At 41.3% G+C, this 20,585-nt stretch overlaps 1 protein-coding gene across 7 annotated transcripts in view; it reads right to left on the bottom strand.

Moving 5' to 3' along the window:
* The window catches only part of auts2a (activator of transcription and developmental regulator AUTS2 a), a 297,717-nt gene extending 278,202 nt beyond the window's left edge, over nt 1–19,515 (bottom strand). For 4 of the 7 annotated variants that reach the window (XM_034605859.1, XM_034605863.1, XM_034605865.1 and 1 more), the window contains exons 1-2: nt 18,915–19,316; nt 16,445–17,184 (exon numbers count right to left, since the gene is read on the bottom strand). In XM_034605859.1, coding sequence (XP_034461750.1) covers nt 16,445–16,723 — 279 coding nt within the window. In that variant the 5' untranslated portion in view covers nt 16,724–17,184; nt 18,915–19,316. Of the gene's footprint in view, nt 1–16,444; nt 18,006–18,914; nt 19,318–19,342 lie in introns of those variants that run through there. The other 3 variants (XM_034605861.1, XM_034605864.1, XM_034605860.1) reach the window with 3 other exon arrangements.
* Between the last annotated feature and the right edge of the window lie 1,070 nt (nt 19,516–20,585).

Here is a 20,585-nt window from a genome sequence, read left to right as displayed (position 1 = left end):
CTAACACACTCAGTCTGTGTAATTGGCAGCCTTTGGTTATTACAGAATGCACTGCGGGGGAAACGACACACAAACAGGAGAAAACACAGCAGAGCAGACCATTGTTAAAAAACACAATACCTTATCATGGGGTCTGCTTGCTGAGTGATAAGGCCTGTGTGGATAGCCTTCAGGTTGCTTCCACTCACTGTGTGCACTGTACAGCTGATGCCCTGCTATTAACTGGCAAAACTAAACCCAACCTAAAATCCTGCCTTGCAAAAAGAGACTGCATGTGTGTTTGGTAATGTGTGCCAGCGTGTTTCACATGGGGTTGTGCTAAATTGACAATGACCATACTGGCTTTTACATAAGAGCACGTTTTTGTTTCAGTGTAAACCTCCTCTTTGAACAAAACTCCAGCACAAATTGAATGAAAACACAGTATGAAGGGGACCGGAGCCATCAGGGAGGAAGTGTGTGTTGGTTCAGGTGAGCGATACAGCAGAGCCCTGAGGGGTCACACAGACAGTCCATCAATAGCCCGGCTACCCTGACCTGCCTCGGCTGTAATGAGAAATGTCAGGAGGCACAGGCAAGGCTCAGTGGTGTTTCCAAAGCAGTGCAGCAGAAAGACCAGAGGGAACTCCCTGCTACACAAACGCACGCACACTCACACACAAGTTTCACCAGACAATCTGCTAAAATGTTAATTTAATCAAAGACCCACACAATCAGGGAAATATCAGTGAATTGGCAGACTGCTTTTTCATGTTTACTAATTAGCCCTGGATTATTTATTTGAGGATATACATTTCCTTTTTGCCAGTAGCACGCTGTACATAACGATGATAATTCACAGAAATGCAAAAATGTGTTCATGAGTCCACTCTGGCTCAGTTTTTGAATAAATGTAGTGCTGATTAACTGGATGACAGGATTTAGTTAGAATTCAAACGTTCTTACTCAAATAGAAGACTGAACAGATTTTGCTTAATTTCTTTGGGCACAGTGTAATCATTCTATGATCATCAGAACATATTTTTTGAATTAAAACCGTTTTGTGATCACTGGGGGAAAGAAACAAAGCATCACAAATTAATGAGTAAGTATGTTGCAATTAAAAAATATTAAAGTAATCAGCAAATAATGATGTCAGCACAATGAGCTAACTTTGATGACCCTACAAAATAACTATTATGATCAAATAATAGAGAATAAAGTTTTTGTTAATATAAAATACGAATAAAAATTTAATGTAGACAAGGTTGGAATAAACAGCACAGCACTAAAATATGATTCAAATAAGTAAGATAATACCACACACTATTCACACAATCACAAAGTACATCAAGCATAGAGAAGAATCAAAGTTAGTTGAGTTAACAACAAAGGTGGGAGACCACATCACTAGTCTGTGTATATCATGAGGAAAGTCTTTCTCATGGCTGTGTACACGTTGTGGCTTTCTCCATAAAGATCTGCTGTGTGTGGCTGCGATGGGATGTGGTTCTCTGTTCTCTTCTCCCTACAGCAGAAGGCACATGAGCTGAATAGCACTTGACTGAAAACAACACAAGCCCATGTATTCATTTGGGGTCGAGAGCTCAGGATCCTAGTGGCTTTCTGAAGAATAGTCGTCTCTGTAGGACACACTTAAACACAAACACAAAACTATAGGTTCCTCTCTCATTCTCATTTTATGACATCCCCTCGTTAACATATTCTCAAACATAACCATACTAAACTAACCAGGCATATTATGGACGTCAATTTCAAAGAAATATCTTAATGTATTATTGGAAGTGTCAGAATTGTCGAAACCCCAACAAAGTCAGTCTTACAAACAATTTAAATTATTCCTAACGCAATAATGTCTTTATCTAAAATTGCAGTTGTCACCATTTCTAAACATGGCCAGAAAAATTCTACACATAAATGTAACAATGTGACAACTTCCAGGCTTGACTGTATCAACAAAGCAAATAGGTCCAAAGCAAATCCCAGACTTTACCCTTACTGATTTCATTTAAGACAATAATCATATCTTAGCTACATGATTTTTGTAAATTGTAAAAATGTTTGCTCTGTTTGTTCAGTGTAACATTGAGTCGCCCAGCTGCTGTAAACAGCTGTTCAGGTGAGACAGATGTTTCTTGAATACAGATGAGCCAACTATTCAATTTTATTTGTATAGCGCCAAATCACAGCATACACTATCTCAAGGTACTTTACATAGTGAGGTCGAGACCTCACAATATTACAGAGAAACCCAACAGTTCCCACCAGGAGCAAGCACTTGGTCACTGTGGAGAGAACAATCGACTCCCTTTATGTATACCAGCAAAGGATATATTTAAATATTTCACTTCCACTGGTAGATCTAGATCTATGCCCAAAGACCAAGGACTGTGGCTTAGAAAGTTCACATATCTATCTTTTTTTAGCACTGCTGCTATGATAATGCTGCTATGATAATGTTCAGGACAAGCAGTGCTCTCCACAGCTAAAACACAGCTCCTCAGCCTGTTTGATCAGAGGTTAGCTGGATCTGCGGAGGCTGACACTACTACACTAGCAGGAGAATAAAAGCATAGGGCTACAGGGCTGGCAGAAGCGGCTCCGCAGCAACACACGATCCCTGTTTGAACAACAGAGGATTCGAGTGTTTACTTACTGCCAAGACTCTTGACGTACACTTGAAAAAGGGTACAGTGTTTCCAATTAATTACTGTGGTCTGACTGTGGCATCATCCTGAACACTATCTTACACCAGTAACACCAACTACAGCCGCAAATCCTAATGATCAGTGCACGCACACACGCACACACGCACACACACGCACCTGTAAATCTATTACATTTTACAGACATATGCAACACTACCAAATAATATCCTCATGTTCTTCTTTAATTATTTGTATCAATTCAATTAAAAATAATTATAATTGATTAATTACTAACATCCAACAGTTTAAAGTTGATTTGGATGATGGAGATAATCAGTGCCTATACTTAACAGAATATATAAGTTAACAAAGTTTGCTGTACACACTTGGCACACTTCATTGTCCAAACGCTTTACTTACAAAATGAGACTGAGAGCCTCTTTCTGTTAAAAACTGTACACGTTTGGCAAATGTGAAAAATATATCTTGCTAGAATACTGGCAGAGGTTGAATCTAATTCTTGAAAATGTTTACAACACACACACACACACAAACACACACTTTGCTTTGTCTCCAGGCATCAATTAAAAGAATAGTCAGGGTAATAAAAACGAAATGTTAATGTATTATTCACTCTGGCAGCATTTATGGATTCGTCCTTAGTGATGACATAAATAGCAACAATCACATATGCCGAGTAACAAGGTGATGGATGGCAGGCCTGAACCATTAGCTAAAAGAATTTCCCCACTCACATACACAGCATGAACACACAGCTCCAGACAGCCCTGCACTATCCCACCAAACCCAGTCCGTAATTTCCAGTAAGAGGTATTTGTCACAGGATTCATCTTTCAAATACAGTATTACTGTCATCCTCACGTCTTCCTCCTGAGCCCGGACTTTCATGCTTAATATTCCAGCCATGTAAACATTAAAACTAGTTATTACCAGCAGTAACTGAAGCTGTTGTAGGACTGAACATGTATTTCTACATCAGTGCATTGAATATCCCTTTAGATCAAATCACCTCTTTCCTACCTAATACCTAATATCCTTACAGGAATATGGATCTTATAGACTTGTAATGGACATCTACATATTTTTTTTCAAATTGATATTTTCAAAATATATCCAAGTATTTACTATGGAATCCTTTCAAGTGTCAATTGTTTTATGAAAGAACCAACTTTGCGGAAAACAATGATTCCTGACAAGGGGAATTTAGACATTACACAACACATATTCAATTTCATACACTACATTTTGTAACTGAGAGTGAGTGAAAAATAAAGTAGCAAGCGGGAAGGGGGGCGGGGGGGGGCAGATTCTGAGTGACAGGTACACAGACTAAAGAGGGAAAGATAAGTTCTGGCAAGAGAGAGAGAGAGAGAGAGAAAACTGCATTGCATGCTCCAACTCCAGCTGAAACTATGAGGTCTGACTGTCTGTGTGGAAGATAAAAACGTTACAGACCACAGTGTGACTGGAATATCAAAATAAGCAACCAAAATAATGAAAAGTGAAATAGTTCAAATGTAGCTAGCTGTACCAGACATATGGCGCACAGGGTAGTGAAGACAGTTGTCACATGATAGGAGGTGTCGAAGGGGTGCTGAGTACATATGACAGGGATGTGAGGGCACGAGAGACCAAACAGGTTGGGAACCGCAGAGGAAACAGCTAACACCATATTAAACAGGTTGTAGTTGCTGTATGTAAGTTGTTTTCCTAGACTTCCACTGGGCAAACTATCTAATGCCACCTCCAAACAACAACGTTTCTGTCTGCTTCAATAGGGATCAAACTAAATAATTAGCCTACAACGATTTTCACAGTGGATGCTGAAAGTGGACATGACACGGCTATCTGAATCTTTGGATCAAATGGATCCAACTCTCAGCTTAAGCCATTTCAGTCCATATAAACCCACCCACTGAGCATCTAAAGCAGTTAGTTCCACAGGCGAGGGCAGGGGGGGGGGTGACTTCATACTGAGACACAGCCATGAGGCCATTAATCAGTATTTCAATATCATTTGACCTGGAAAAATGTGACGGCATCCTGTGCTACAGAGCCACGCATGGGGATAAGTGCTGTGAGCAAGAAAAAAAAACAGTCTGTGTTAGCTGCTGTGATTTATACCAATTTTCTAAATATTGGGGGAAAAAAGCATGTGGTTATGGATTATAGTTTTGAATCCAGGTTAGTGTAAACAATTATTTAAAAAAAGAAGGGAAGCCGTGTATTTTCTGAGCAGAGCTTATCTGAGAGTGCAGGAATGGAAGCAGATGGAAATGGAAGCAGTGGCGGGCTGGCTCGGTTTGAAAGAAGGATCAGAGAGAGGGGGGGGGGATCAAAGGTTCAAAGCTGCAGGTAGAGATCTCAACAGGGCTCTGTCTGCAAGTCCACAGGCCCTGTGCTGCAAAGACACACACTCACACACATTAACGCTTTCCGAACTGCATTCCATTAGTATGCACTGTGCTGTTAAGCATGAAAAGGGCTTCCTCTCAAGTCGAAAAAAATGCATCATCATGGGGGCCATTACACACAAGAGAGAGAGGGACTACGGCCACGGCTCTACTTCAGAGATGACATTTTACAATCAGCCACTACAAACATTTATCTTTTCTCCCTTCACATCTGTCACTGGAACCTGACAGAATAAAGACGAGCTTGAAATGGAAAAGAAAATGGCCTGGGCTCAGCAAGGAAGCTGCACGCAGAACAGGGACATTTATTTTTCTCAACTGAGCTAAGTCAATTATATTAAGGTTGGGGATGTGATTTGCCTCTGCGCTAAAAGTTGGATAAAGCTACACAGTGATGTGGTTTCAGAGCTGAATGCTGCGTTAACAAGTGTCGGGGAGGATGTTAGATCTTAAGGAGGTGGAACCGTTAATCCAATGTTCTTCAGCCACTCTCTGTGTACCATTAGCCACAGATCAGCCGTTAATGAAGTCAAAAGCTGATGGAAGACGTGTGTGTGTAAATCGGTTGACATTCATAAATCTCAGCCACAACAGCACTCAGTCTTTGCAATGTAAACAAATGCATTCCTCCTTTCTGACCCCGGCCACTTTGTCTGTTGAAGAACAAACCAAACATTGTCCATTTAACTGCTCGTTCATGTTCATATCAGTCGTCAGTGTTGCTGGTTTTATACGGGGATCAATCAAACACGATTACAGAACTTGCCCACCGGCCCCGCCCTTTATTTCATTGTTCTTACATACATAAAAAAACATTTGATTTATTTTTCAAAATCAGTGGCAACATTCATCAAATAATAAAACTCCAATTTGTAAAATACTGGAGTGGGGCTGGGCATGTGGTAGTACTTCTGATGCCAAAAGGGAACCTGATAACATTAATGGAGCAATCCCACTTTGTTTGATGACGGTGGCAGCATCTGGACGTGACACTTTTCATTTACACACAGCTTCAAGGCCGCTACACAAGAGTGAGGCTGATAAAGATCAAAGTAAACGCTCTGCAGATACTGAGCCGACACTTTACTTGTAAAATGTCCGGTGCAATCGGTAACACTGGTGATCATGTCGGGGGGGAAATGTTCACTGAAGCATCCCGTTGGAAATACAAACACTAAATAGAAACTGTGTGTTAAGATGGGAACAGCATTATTATGTAGCATTCTTGAGATTTTAAAAATTCAACAAAAATATATGCACAACCTTAGGGTCAGGCTTTTTTTTAATTCAATATTATAAAAACATATTCTAGACTCTCAACACATCCCACAATGCAACACAGATCTCTGCAGCCTCACAAGCTTGGATACAGCAACAGAGAGCGTTGTACGATAAGCGTCCGTGTAGAGTTTGGATGAGTTTGTACAAACTGATCCGCCCTGCTCCAACATCCCAGAGTCCCATTCCTTCCACCTGTGCGCCAGCTCCAAACACTGATGCTGCTTGTAGAACATGTTCTCTGCTGCCGTGCCATTTGTTTTGCCTGAGTTCATACAAATGTGTCAGTGTCAGTTTCAGTTTCCGCTCCAGCAAGTGAGTCGAGCACTTATCAACCTCACATCAGGACATCAATCAGAGCGCTTGTGCTGCGCATTTCACATGCAAGTTGGATCCAGATACAATGTGATATGGGTGACATTTGGAAAAATAAACTCTGTTTACGATATCATGTTGACATTTGACTTCTTATTTCCCAAATAAACTATCTTACTTAATTTGTCTTCTTCAGATGAAACATTCAACGTGAATATTAATTCCTGTGTTAAACTCCTAAATTAACCTGTGGACTGTTGTCCGATGTTAAAGGTGGATTTACACCTGGATTTTCTGGGAGTTACAGTGGAGTCACCCAGGACAGATGGAAAGGTTTTTAAAGTATTGAGGCATGAAAGTCATAAATCTGCAGCGAGAGATAACAGCAGACAAAGTTTAACAAATTATTCTGCATCTCTGGCATAATTGCTCAGTGTCAGTGCTTGTTAAATAGGTGCTTGAGTTGTCAATGAGACTAAGATACTGAATGAACACTGGTGGAAGTTCAATGAGGTTTTAAACAGATTCCTGGCTTAGTTCAAATCCCAATAAAGAGCTCCACAGCTCAAATAGCCGCTCGCACACAGAGGATGTTGTTAGAATCCACTATCCAGAAAACCTTTACCCCCCAAAACACCCAGAGACAGCTTACTTCATTAATGTGTCAGTCACTGGGCTGTCATATAAAAACACACAATGCATCACTCTGACACTTCCAAAATGCAGCCAAATTAATATCTGCCAGACTGGAATAGATACATGTGTGGAGGGTGGAAAATTCGTTGATAAGGCTTAAAAAACTGGTAAACAAGAATATCCATCAAGGAAACTTGGCACAAGGGGAAGACATCCTTGTTCATCAACCTGCGCTCTCTCAGGAACAAAGCTTTCAGAAAACCTGGCTTGATCCTTATGAGTCTTATCTGTTTGAAATGCCACTTTATTACATTCTTTTGGAAACAAGCTGTCAATATGTTTGATTTCACATTAGCCTCTTTCCTACAATCAAGCACCAATCAATGTGTTCTTCTCTGCCTGCACTTAGAATTCCTCTTTCAGGCAGACCTCTGAGGGCTGTGCCGAAGAAAATCAATTGTTTTTTTTAAATGCTGGAAAGGCGACAGCATCCTCCCACGAGCAGCATGCGAGAGAAAAATGCCATGTGTTGAACTGCAATCCATTGTCCTCATTTGGCCGTATGAGAGGAACATCCTTTGTTGACTTAATTAGCACAGTTGATCCTGTCAGCTAAGGCTGAGACCTGTCCTGTAACTCTAGCTCCACTTTAAATGTCAATAGCCATTAATTAGTTAGCCACTATTTGTTATTCGAAGGTCTGGCAACTCAGCAATGAACCTATAATAGTTCTTTTGAACTACTTACTCTGTACCACCTCCACCTTCCACCCACGTGCTCTGACTCAACTAAATCCATGAGCCACGATGCTCCACCGTGGCCCAGTTTCATTATGTCACATCTCTGCAGCCAGTGTGGGTGTGACAGATGGGTGTGAAGCTGGTGCCTTAAATTAAATAACCGATGGGAGCAGCAGAAATCATAAATAGAAACTGGCACTTAATTGGAACCAACAAGGTCCTGGTGGTGCGTCAGTGGTGCTGAAAGTAAATGTAAAGGGCAGGAGAAGCACAGGCTGGATTTTTACAGCTCTTATGAAAACATTTCTCCTCCAGCGGACACATGGTTTATACATATCCCTCTCATGGACTTTTTGCCAGTGTGATGTGAAGCCCGAAGTGAAAGGTTTTAAAGCTGATTGTAATCGATTGACTATCCGCCTGCTCTGTGCTGGCCAGCAGTGGGAGGTCTGCTGTTTGGTGCAGTTAGCCATGATGTGACAAATCCACTGCTGCTGCACAACCTGATGTAATAAGCATTACAAGAGCCCAAAACTGGTTTAGCACATGCTTGTTCTTTTTTACCCTCAAGACGCTGTACACTGCAAAAAAAAAAAAAAGGAATTTCACTGGACACTGCTCAAGGAGAAACTGCTCATCTTAGTAACTACATCTCTCGCTTAAATAAAAACATTGCATCACAAACGTGTAAAATCTAGGCAATAATTTAATCAAAATACAGACAAATGGACAGCTTCCAAAGGTAAAAGCTATATAGCCAAATGTATATCATCACTTATAGTATATGTGAAATCAACGAACATCCCGAGACACCAAGCAAAGACCAACCGAGTAAACAAGCAGTTGAACAACAGAGTCACCAAATGACAAAATGGCAAAACATAACTTACACAGCGAACTGAACTACAGCCAATCACATCATGGTAATAATGAAAAATATATTAGGGAGTAAATCCAAACTACAGACACCCAAACACATCACTGAGCATTTGCAAGAATCAAAAACATCTAAAATAAGATTTAAATATTAAAAGTTCGTTGGTTTCAATTGTTTACTAAGTGATGAAAAAGCATCACTTTACACTGCAGGCTGCAAGCTGCTGGAGTCCGCTCTGCTTGTCCATCCAAACACTAGGCTACTCTCCCAGTGTTACCCATATGCGGTGTTATGCAGCTATGTTCCCAATTCCATTCTGTACACTGTGAGGTGAATGTATTGTCTTCTGTTTTTTATGGTGTGTAACAAACGCAGTTAGGGTGGGGGAATTATTTAGAGGGAACAACAAAACCTGCAGGAACTCTGTGGGGCATTGTAAATTAAGAAGTCTTTCCAAGACCTTTAAAATGTGAAATCAGAGTCAAATAGACACTGCAAATGTACTAATTTACACAGTAGCGCTTTTGTGCTGTTCATCGTATTAACACGGGCAGTCAATCATGTAATAGACTGCTGTTAACCCGCTGAGCAAGAAGATGAGATGTTGTTATCGCAGTTGAAAAAACATGACTTGTCGTTAAACCTCGGTAAAAGGAAGGCTGGAAAAGCACAGTGTGTGATTAGACAGAAGCTTGATCCGGCTCACATGTTGTCTGTGTGTGTGTGAGTGGTGCAAAGATACAGCCCTCGGAGTAAAGTGAGTAAAATGGGTAAAACACAGCACAAGGTTTTAGAGGAGAATCTTCTCAATAATTTAGTGATTTCATCAGGTGCTGTAACAGTTGCTTCTCAGACCTCTCAATAAAAAGACAAATCTGACTCCAAACCACCTCCTGCAAAAAGACAACAAAACTGCTGCCGTGTACTTTAATCTCTGTGCAGTGACTGAATACTCAATATGTCTGACATTAAAGAGAAACAACAGTGAACTAAGGGTCAGTGGTTATTACACTAAATAAGCTCGTAAATAATAACCATCTGCTCTGTTTCAACACATTAAATCTGCTACTCCTGAACAACAGGAGCCCCTTGTCCTGTCTTGGTTGGTTGGTTGGAAGTACCACCTTCTGTGTCATGCTCACTCTCCTCCAGGTTTGATTGTTCACGCCATGAGGAGGAATGCAAAGCGTCGTCCACATGATGGAAAATATTGCAGCAGCTAGCAGGCAAGTAACGATTCTGAAACGGAAATCTGTACAGTGATCCAAAATTCTCATATCGTGATACAGGAAGATGGAGGATGATACTCTGCTGCAATCTCTGCAGATGTAGCCAATTGTGCTTTCATTTCTGGTTTCTGATAATTTTATGTATTTTATATATCACACTTTTATATAAATATATATTTAAAATAATTATTCTATTCAAAGTTAGGAAGTATTAGCTGTATATTTTACACATTACACCTGCGTGATCTCTCCTGAGGTTGAAGTTTAGTTTACTAAGCTAGATGGATAATAACAGAAGATTGTGGATCCCCTCCCCCAATAAACGAACCCTGGCTCAATAGCCAAGCTCTGAACGAAACCATTCATTTGGAGAATTTTTACACCAACAGCAGGAGTAAGAGTAAGAGTGTGGTTTGAACAATGAAATACACAATAGCATAATATGAAATGATCCACATCACAAAGCCCAGTTGTGCAATATCTACCGAAAGCAACTATCTCAAGAGCCTCATCACGGAGGCTTCAGCCCCGCGCCTGCAGAAGAGAAATGCTAAGATATCAGGATGCACATGAAAAGCATGCCTGGGAGCAGTGTTGCTCCCGCACTGTGGTGACAGATGGAGAGCACTAGCACTATACCTCCAGGGTTCTGACCTCATCAGAATTTAACTTTATACCCAGACAGAAAAAGACTCAGCCAATGGTGCAGTGGTACGCTTGTGCACAGTTACATCTACATATCTTCAAACATGGTGTGGTTGAAACTAATAAATGAATATCACATAATTGCAAAGAAATGTTGAAGCATTGGACACAAACTTATTAGAATGAATGAAGCAAGAGAAAATTACAACAGCGCACACAAGAGTGAGGAAACTGAAGTGATATTGTCAATGCTGAATAAACACAGATCAAATGATTTAAGCTACGGATGCAGTGTAATGGAAGAAAAACAAGTCTGTTCATAATTGACGATTAAAAAGAAGAAAAGTATCTCCCTTAAAATAATTAGAAATCTGACTGATGTAATTTTGAAGTCTTTCTGATACATTACTTATCTGTTTAAAAATGCAATTCAATATCCTGAGTCATTAGAGGGAAGCAAAGAACAAGACAATCTTTGAGTTCATTTCAACTTTACAGATTTGTATCTGTTAAAGAAACTCCCCAATTCAACCTCAGTCACAATGTTATCACATTCAAATAAAACATGTGTTCCATCACTGGCCTTTGAACAGCTATAATAAAAGTGACTGCAGAGGTAGTTATGGTCTCATTCTCATTGCAGGAGTAAGTTTAAAAGACTGATCCTGATGTTTGATCCACTTAAACCTGATTTAACATTTAGCATTCACTGGTGTCATTTCCCTGCACTGAGGCAAGTTTATTTCTGATAACTTTGTTGCACTGTATTCTGTAAGTGCATTGTGTATTCATATTATAATGAATATTATTTTATTCATTTATTATTTTCACTGTCTTGTTTATACTTTAGATTCTGTGACTGAGTGTCACAGACCAATGATGAACACTGGACGTGGTGAAAGCCTTCGGAACTGTAGAATCTCAGGTTATCGGGTTTAGAAAGGTTAAGTTAGTGTTAAGGGTGATGACTGTCTGCTAATGTGCTTTATAAAGCACAATTGGTTTATTATGTTATTAGAAGAACCTAGATTCTTTATTTTATGTAACAAAAATACCCAAAAAAGAAGCAAAGATGGAAATACAATACATTGTTTAACTAACATATGTCTTCACTCCAAAGCACACAAATTACTACTAAGATTTGATAAGGGATATGAAAGAATTAAGAATCAATAAGCCAATCAGATTGAACAAAATGTTAAAATATGTATTGAAATGCAGGGCACTGGACTAAACAACAATCCGGGCAATAGGCCAGATCTTATATTTGGAGACTGTGTAAACAGAAATATTGATAATTACACACCTCGTGTTTTTAACAGTGTCATCACATCTGTGCAACAAACTTTAATTTAAAGCTCCCAAAGAACTGAAAGATGTAAGCTACTGTAAATCAATATTGCCAACACCTTTCATCTCCCGGTGATGATGATGTGTTAATATGATGTATTAATAGGCCATTCACATTCTCACAAAAACAAATGTCAGGTCGGTGTGCATACTTACACTGACACACAAACTCAAGTCTAATTTGTTTTTCCTCCTGCCTTTACTTGAACTCTGTTTTCATTACTCCATAGACAATAGTCACCATAAAGCTTTACTTTCTAAATCACTGGTGATTTGATATTAATCTAATTTGATTCTGCAATGTAATTTGATTTATTGGTCTGTTTTTCACTTTACTTGAATGCAGTAAAATGTAATAAAATGTCAAGATAATGTGTACTAATATACACTGAAATGCATATCTGGTACAACCACGCCTTCTAAAGCAGCATTTGTAATGTGATTTAACATGACTGGCCAGGATATGCCCATTATCCCAATTTACACAGTTTACCAGACTGTTCCTTGTGTTTGTTAAACCACAAGGATGCGCACCATTTTGCAGAGTAACATTGAATGTGAACATGACTTGTTTGTTTATAAATTAACTCCACGGGGCGCCTTCAAGGGGTAATAATTCAGTTTGAGAATGAATCCTAAGTGAATCATAAGGTTACTTATGGTTCTTAACAGCTTGATACTCTCCACCACCAACACGCTGGGATGTTTACACTTACTGGGCTCATGGAAGGCTCTGCAGAGATATGACAGGAGGGGTGGAAAGTGTGTAAAGCTGCTCCTTCTACATTTAATTATGCCTATATCTGCAGCAGCACTGTTATTGTCTGGGGATTTTATACCTGGAGTGAATCACTTTCATTTGCCTGTTGAAACACATTTTTCTACTCAATTTTAACTGGTATCATGTCTTTCACTATAAAAATAAGAGCTCTTATATGAAGTAATGACTAAAAAAGACACAAGTAACTGCTGCTGAGGTTTGACTGTGTAACTACCAAGGGGTGGGGGGGGGGGGGGGGGGGGTGGGGGGGGGGGGGGGGGTGTTTACAAGTTCTAGTGCTGCAGCTTACGAACATAGACTTTGGATTTCTGTATACTCAGTGGGATGGTACATTTTCAAATGGAGGAAAACGTTTGCTGTGTTTCCCTCTTTGTCAGCACAGATATCCTGCATATCTTGCAATGGACAATGTTATGCTTTTATTCCAGTTTTGAAAATACAAAGCCTTTCAAAATCTCAAATTTTGTGTGACCTCCCTTAGCTATAGTTTTTGTTATGTGCAGATGTTTGACTCTCCACATTGTCACTCACGTTTAGGTTCAGGATTTGGCCTGAGACATGTCAGCTACATGAGCCTGTTGCTGCAGTCTATTAGGGTGATTGTGCAGATGAGGGGTGACCCACAGATATATTGTTATGAAATTATTATTAGGGATAATTACTGAAATTGTTTCATTGCCCAGTCTTTTGATTATGGGCCATCCTAATTCTAGTACTGACACATTTTCTGGGAATCGGAGTTATCAGTAGTGCAATTTTATCGACCAGTAGTAGTATATTACAGATATCAGCATAAGTGTATATGGCCTACGTTTATACCTGCCATTACATACATATATTCATAGCTGCCAATCATCTGAGTGGGTGATATGATCCCAAGTGGATACCTCAAAGTACTTCAGTTGACACAAGACATTAGAATGCATCTCCACATACGTCTCGAGAGACCACTTGTGATCAGATCTTACTTCCCTGCTACAAACGCATACATCATTAATGTCTGTAAAGACCAATTACATTGCTGATGTTTTTCTACCATCAGGAGGCTGTAATGCACTTCCTGTGCTTAGTCTACCAGAAATTGTTGGGAAAAAAATCTAAACAGACTGGTACTGTCTGTCCTCCACAAACTACAACAACCAACTTGTTTGAAGTACTGATGAGATATCACTGAGGCCTTTTGAAATGTCCTGCGAGGCAGCGCAGCGCCGTTCTCAAGCGCGCAGCCGCCTGGCTGTTCACACGGGACGAGCATTTCTCCGCTGGTCAGCCCCATAGACTGTATATATAAGGTCAGCCCGCGATTCTCCTTTCTCCGCTTGTTGTACCCGTTGAATGTCGGGGTTCGGGGGTAAATGATGGTCTTCATAGCCCCCCCCCCCCCACCCCTCTCTTTCTCTCTCTGTCTGTCTGCTTGTGTGCTTGTAGTGGATGGGCAGAGGGGGACATTTAATTATGTGATTGGGAAAATTAAAACTCCAGGACAACAGAAGGGGAATACAAAATATGGGATGCATATTTGATAATTTATATCATATAAAATATGTAATTTATATCGTTTAAAATCATGGGGGGAGAGGGGGGAGGGGGGAGCTGGCTCATTAGCATTTAAAGGAACAGGCACTCAAAACAGGTCACTCTGTGGAGGGCTGTTTTATACAGGGTAAAAAGGAGCTGTTTTATATGATCCTTGTGGTATTTTGACCAAAGTATGTTACAGACATTTCATTAAGACCCCAAGGAACCATATCAACTTGTGGTAAAATGGGCATGCTATGTCCCCTTTAACTGAGTAAAAATGAGCACATACTTTAATGCAGAGGATATCATTTGAGTTGATGGTCAATGTGGCTCAGGACTAACTTCTCACAGCTAAAGAAATGTGGCTGAACGTGGCCCAGACCACCTGCGAATGTAGTCTGAAGGATCAGATCTCAATGTGTCCGTTACACACGTACTCAGATCACCAAGACACACGTTAACGCCAGGTATGAAAAAGGGTTTGTTATGTCCAATATGAACAATTTTTAAAACTTGCAGGAAAACTAATAAACAGTGACCCCATAATTTTCCCTTTGCAATACAATTATCTAATACATATATATACACACGTGAGTGTGTTGGTGTAAAAATATATAAATATTGACCGATCGGTATCAGAATTTAACTTGAAAAACGGGCATCTAGCAGCAATAGACAGTATAGTACTGCTTTAACAGGCTGATAACAACACTGGTAAGAACGGAGATAAGGTCAAAGAAAACAAGGAGGGAAATGAAATGATATGCAGCCACAAGAAGAGTCCATCACCGAATAGAGTCATTCTGAATAGAAATAAAAAAGAACACGAGGGTAAGACACTCTTGAGCTGTGAAAAGCATTGATCTGACAAACAAAGGGATACAGTGAGAACAAGTGCTACTGTGCGTATCCTTGAGATGGGTCACAGCAGTGAAACAAGAGATTGGTATCACGCCGCATAAATCAGAAAGTGCAAGTCACACTCTTTTATCCCAGGACATCTCCCACTCTGACCTTGTGAAACCATTTTCACATAACCCTCAAACACGATTAGAGCAAAGTCTATGCTAAAATAAACAAGCTGTAAAATTTATGCTGGAATATGTCATGCAAAACAAACAGCGATGAACAAGTAATGTTTCCTGTAAAATGTATGAATTGCTAAAGCTGACAGAGAGAGCTATAAAATGAAAAGAAACATTTAGACTAATGAGTGGGGAAACATAATAGACGCTTCCATACAAGGTGCAGGGGTCACTGAAATAATATGAATCTTATCTTATCTAATCCTAGAGGAGATTTTGGAGGGAGGTGTTATCTGCACCATCACATCATTAAAACAACAAATCAAGAAAAAATGGCCTGAAGCTGTTTTACTTAGATTTTCCTCTGTCGCCCCCTGTAAATTATTATCATCGAGAAATGAAGCAGTTGGTCTGTGTGTGAAAAAATGCTTATGCTCATGTAAGTCATAATTCAGAACCATATAGTTGGAAAGCAGCCTGTGCCCGCTTTGCATTCCAAGGAAAATGGATAGCCAGTGTGCAATAAATTACTCCCACTCTGAATAAACTGGTGTAACATGGATCAAATTGCTTTTTCACTCCTACTCCTGAGCGTACAAAAGACACAACAGCCACTGCAGCCGCAGCTGAACATCTCTCATCTGGTCTAAAGCTTTGCTGAAAAACTCTTGTGGAAACAAATCCAGAGCAGTGCACACAACAACAACAACAGTCTCTCACTGACACAGATAGTAATCTCTGGCCGCAGTACCACATTTAAAGCTACATCTGTTGAACTCCAGCTCACAGAACAGCCAAGTATGCAGGCGGGAGCCAAAACACTTGGCCGGCCCAGCCAGAGAGGCACGAAGCTGCACACAATAAATACATCTTTCACAGCGTTCGGTCATTTCCAACTGGAATCCTCATGCGAAAGGCAACACTCATACACAGAAAAGGCCACCCCCTCTGGTTCAGCACTTACCTCCAGCGCCTCCAGGGTCACGAACCCGGTAATGCAGAAGCCATCGATGATGTCCTCTTCATCCGAAGTAGACTCCTTGCGCTTTCTCCGCGGGGGTCGAGGGCGGGATGAGTTGGGCTTCCGCTCGCCCTCCCGCTCCGAGTCGGAGGAGAAGGGAAAGACCGAACCCTTAACATGGTTGCTCCTTATCCCATTTGGTCTCCTCCCCAGACCCCGCTCTGACCTTGACTTCCTCTTCTTGCGTAGGCCACTAGATCGAGGGCCATCCATGTCCTTCATAGGAAACCTCCAAACAAACGCTCCTCTTGCAGAGAATCAAACTCGTCGAGGGCCAAACGATGGCACTGCTTGACCTCCACTCGTGTGAAAAACCCCTACAAGACTAGCTCCGCAATATCCAAGCGAATGTTATCAGTGTGTTAGATCCAGGGTAACCATGTAATATCCACCAGATAAAGCCTTTTACAGGTAATGCAAAACTGCAGCGAGTCACTGAACCAAGCTAGGTTCCGAGCACAGATCCCCAAAGGCAGTCCATCAAATCCTACGACGGAGGTGTAAAATGATCTATTAAACACGATATCACCAAGTGGTCGATTCCGGCAGAGGAAAAGCTTTTCAAGTTAAAGCAAATGTCTGCTCGATGAACACGTCCCTCCATGGAGAGTGAGGCAGGTGACGCCACATCTTTCTTCTCCGGGAACCTGCTCCTCTTACCCAAGGTCAGCAAACTCGGCCTCCTGCAAGACAAAGACGGAGAGGGAGAGGGAGAGAGAGAGCACGCATTTGCAACATGTTCACTCAGCAAGTTCAACTGTGCATTTAGTCAATGGGCCATTTTCCAAAAGGGGACTGCAAACTACACAGAAGGCTCCTGCCATTCCACACAAAGCAAGATGAGTGTTTTATTAGGTCTCATCTGCCGAGTATACTGTGTTTCCTTACACCGCCAGGCCATTAAGCCCCAAGATGGGATGATTATGTGTTGTAAGTGCTCTTTTACTGGCATCTAAAGCTTTTGCCAAGCTTGTAACCTAAACTGTGTTTCTAATGATTACATTCCTTCAATTAATTACGTAGCAGACATTTTTTTTTCACTTTGCTACTTGCTGTCTTGAGCACGTCAATATGATCACTGCTGTTATTTTGGTCAAGGCCGCAGCTGATTTTAGGTAACATAGGTACAGGGAATGTGTCTGACCTGTGATAGTGTGACAGTGTCAGTAACATTCAGTACACTTGGCCCACGACCATTACCACACTGACTGGTCTTGAGTCCAAAATAAAGCCTTCCTTAAATCAAATGCTGTATTAATAGTAAGCTGTCACACAATCTACTCTCCCACTTCTGCTGCTGCTCTTATGTGATGGGTAATTACAGTAATTTGCATAACCTTCTATTGAATTCAGTGACACACACATTCGAAATCCATAATGACCTAAGTTTAAATGATTATACATTGGGTACAGCCTCCACTATCAATTTGTCTACATACAGTAGTTGATGATAATAAGTGATTTTAAAGCTATTATAGAAATAAAACTATTCTGACTTAGAGCCGTCCATTGATAAACATTCATTCCAGTCCAAATGACTTAATACAAACCGCGACAGTCCCTTTCAATTAACAGGTAATTTCCCGTCCAACAAATATCACCATGCACCTGAAATGAGATTATTTCTCTCTCTAGATTAAAAGCGGTTCTCATTGAATAGAAAGAAAATGACAAATGCCAAGAGCCTGTGATACCGCTGTCCTGCCCTTAACTGTGGTGCTCAGGGGGCCATGCCTTTTACCGTCTGACAGTGAAGGCATGTGTCTGCTTTATATTAGGATGCAACATTCAACAGCTTGCAGTCTTTTTCTGGATCATTCTCCAGGCATGGCTTACAGTGTAGGCCTAAAGCCACGGAAAGTCGCTCCGGCAGTGTAGTCTAAAAACATATATAGCTTCTCCGTGTGTCCAGAATATCAATTGTCATCCATTACATCACAGTAAAAAAAAAGGGGGGCTTTCTGGGTGGAGGAAAAACTGAATGAACAAACTGCAGCCCTTTCATAAAGCCTCTCTGTAAGTGGACATTCCTCAACACAACATAAATCACACCTTGTCTGCATCAACCACACAAACTCAAAAAAAAAAAAAAAACACAGTACACCACCATCTTCAACTTTACATTGTCTGCTTGGACACAGGTTGTCGTGCAATGGAGCTCATCTGGATTCTGAGGCAGACACGCAGTCCCCACACGCTCTGCCACACCATGCGAAGTGACACATGTCTTAAACGTGTCCAATCAGAACCATGTGCTGGTAAATCAAATGGACACATAACAAAGGCACATCCAAGTATGCAGCAACCATTGACAAATACTCCTTCCATGCAGATGTTCCCCCCAAAAAAAGAGGAAAAGCCAGCTCTACTGTAAACGTCCTAAAGGTTGTTTCCTCCCCCCACCCTCCAGTACCTATGCCTTGAACCTGATGCCCCGTGCCAGCACTCCTCTAATGGCACACACGCACTGCACGGATCGCTTCCACAACGCCGCTCATCTGGAGAGAGAAACTGAGTTGTACTCGCCCTGGCTCCTGTGAAGCTGTGTGGAAAGACTCTTTCCCTTGTCTTCGCTCACAGTCTCTTTCTGTCTGCCTGTGCTGTCAGTGGAGATCTCAGCTCTGTAATCCAGTCCAGCCCACAGCAGCTCCAGCAGCGGCGGCGGCGGCGGCAGCAGCGGACTGACACTGCCTCCTGCTTCCCAAGCTTCACTCCCCACCACAACACACGCAACAAAAGCAAAGCAAGCCTGTTTCCTCTTTCTCTCTCTCTTTTTTTTTTTTTTTTTTTTTTTTTTTTTTGTGCTCCAAGACACGTCATGCAAAACCAAGAAATGCAAACCCTTGCGAGTGGGGAGAGGACCGTCCGGACAAGTTGCAGGCCTTCGGTCACTATTCAGAAAACAGATCAAGCTCAAGCAGGTCTGGAGCTGACGAAATAAAAATCCCGCAAAGGTAAAAAAAAAACACACACAGCAGAGGGTTTTTCTCCTCCTGCTCCTCCTCTGCCCAGATCCGAGCTTCAGGATCCCGGAGAACAGGGGGGTGGGAGGGGGGAGGGGGGAGGGGGGGGTTGGTGTGTGTGTGTGTGTGTGTGGGGGGGGGGGGGGGGGGGGGGGGGGGGGGGGGGGACCGGGGCGCAGGGATACGAGCGATGCCGCAGTGCCGCTTTACGCGCTGCACGCTTCCTCCTCGGCGCAAATAGTGCTGCGTCTCGGTATTCGGAGACAGTTCATTCAGACTCTATAGCCTTATACACATAGCACATATTACACATATTCTCCTCCGGATAAACCTCCCCGCTCCTATTCTCTTTGTGATGTGTTTATGGCTGAAAACACTCTGAATACAAGTACATGAAGTGATCAGTATATAAAAAGGGTTAATGTGATCATGAAAGTACTCGGAGGTAGTTGGAGGTCACAACGTGAGAATACATTCATCTTCACCACTGACACTACCAGTGAATTGATCAAGTTAATGCTAATAACCAAGCTTTACCTCCTGCTCTCATTCATCTTATGGCAGAAAAACAACTCTGAATACAAGTATATGAAGTGACAGTTGTGTGTATAAAAAATAAATAATTGTGTATAAAAGTACTTGGAGGTAGTTGGTGGTCATTCAGCTTTACTGCAAACAGTGAATTTATACATTTAATGCAAATAACCAAGCTTAACCTCCTGCTCTCATATTCAATGTATGGCAAAACTCTAAATACAAGTATATGAAGTGATGGTTGTGTGTATAAAAACACGTGCAGGTAGTTGGTGGTCTCACATAGCCTCCCTCAAGCTCACAGTGAATATGAAGGGATAAAGTTAATTCTAATAACGAAGATTTACCTCCTGCTCTCATATTCATTTTAACTAAAGAGGACGAGCCTCGTTGCCTCAGGTCATCACGATAGCCTGATATTATCTAAAATCGTTTATTAGCTTATATGACTGCTGCACAGGTTATATATATATATATTGTGTGTGTATATATAGGAGCTAAATCAGGTGTCACTAAATCACTGACTAATGACAGCAGCGATAAGCTAGTGTCCTCAGGGACACCCGGGGCCAAATAAGTCATCTCTC

This window comes from Hippoglossus hippoglossus, chromosome 14 (genome assembly GCF_009819705.1).
Source record: "Hippoglossus hippoglossus isolate fHipHip1 chromosome 14, fHipHip1.pri, whole genome shotgun sequence".
NCBI lineage: Eukaryota > Metazoa > Chordata > Actinopteri > Pleuronectiformes > Pleuronectidae > Hippoglossus > Hippoglossus hippoglossus.
The sequence above is the reverse complement of the archived record's forward strand: the minus strand, read 5'-3'. Positions and strand labels throughout refer to the sequence as shown.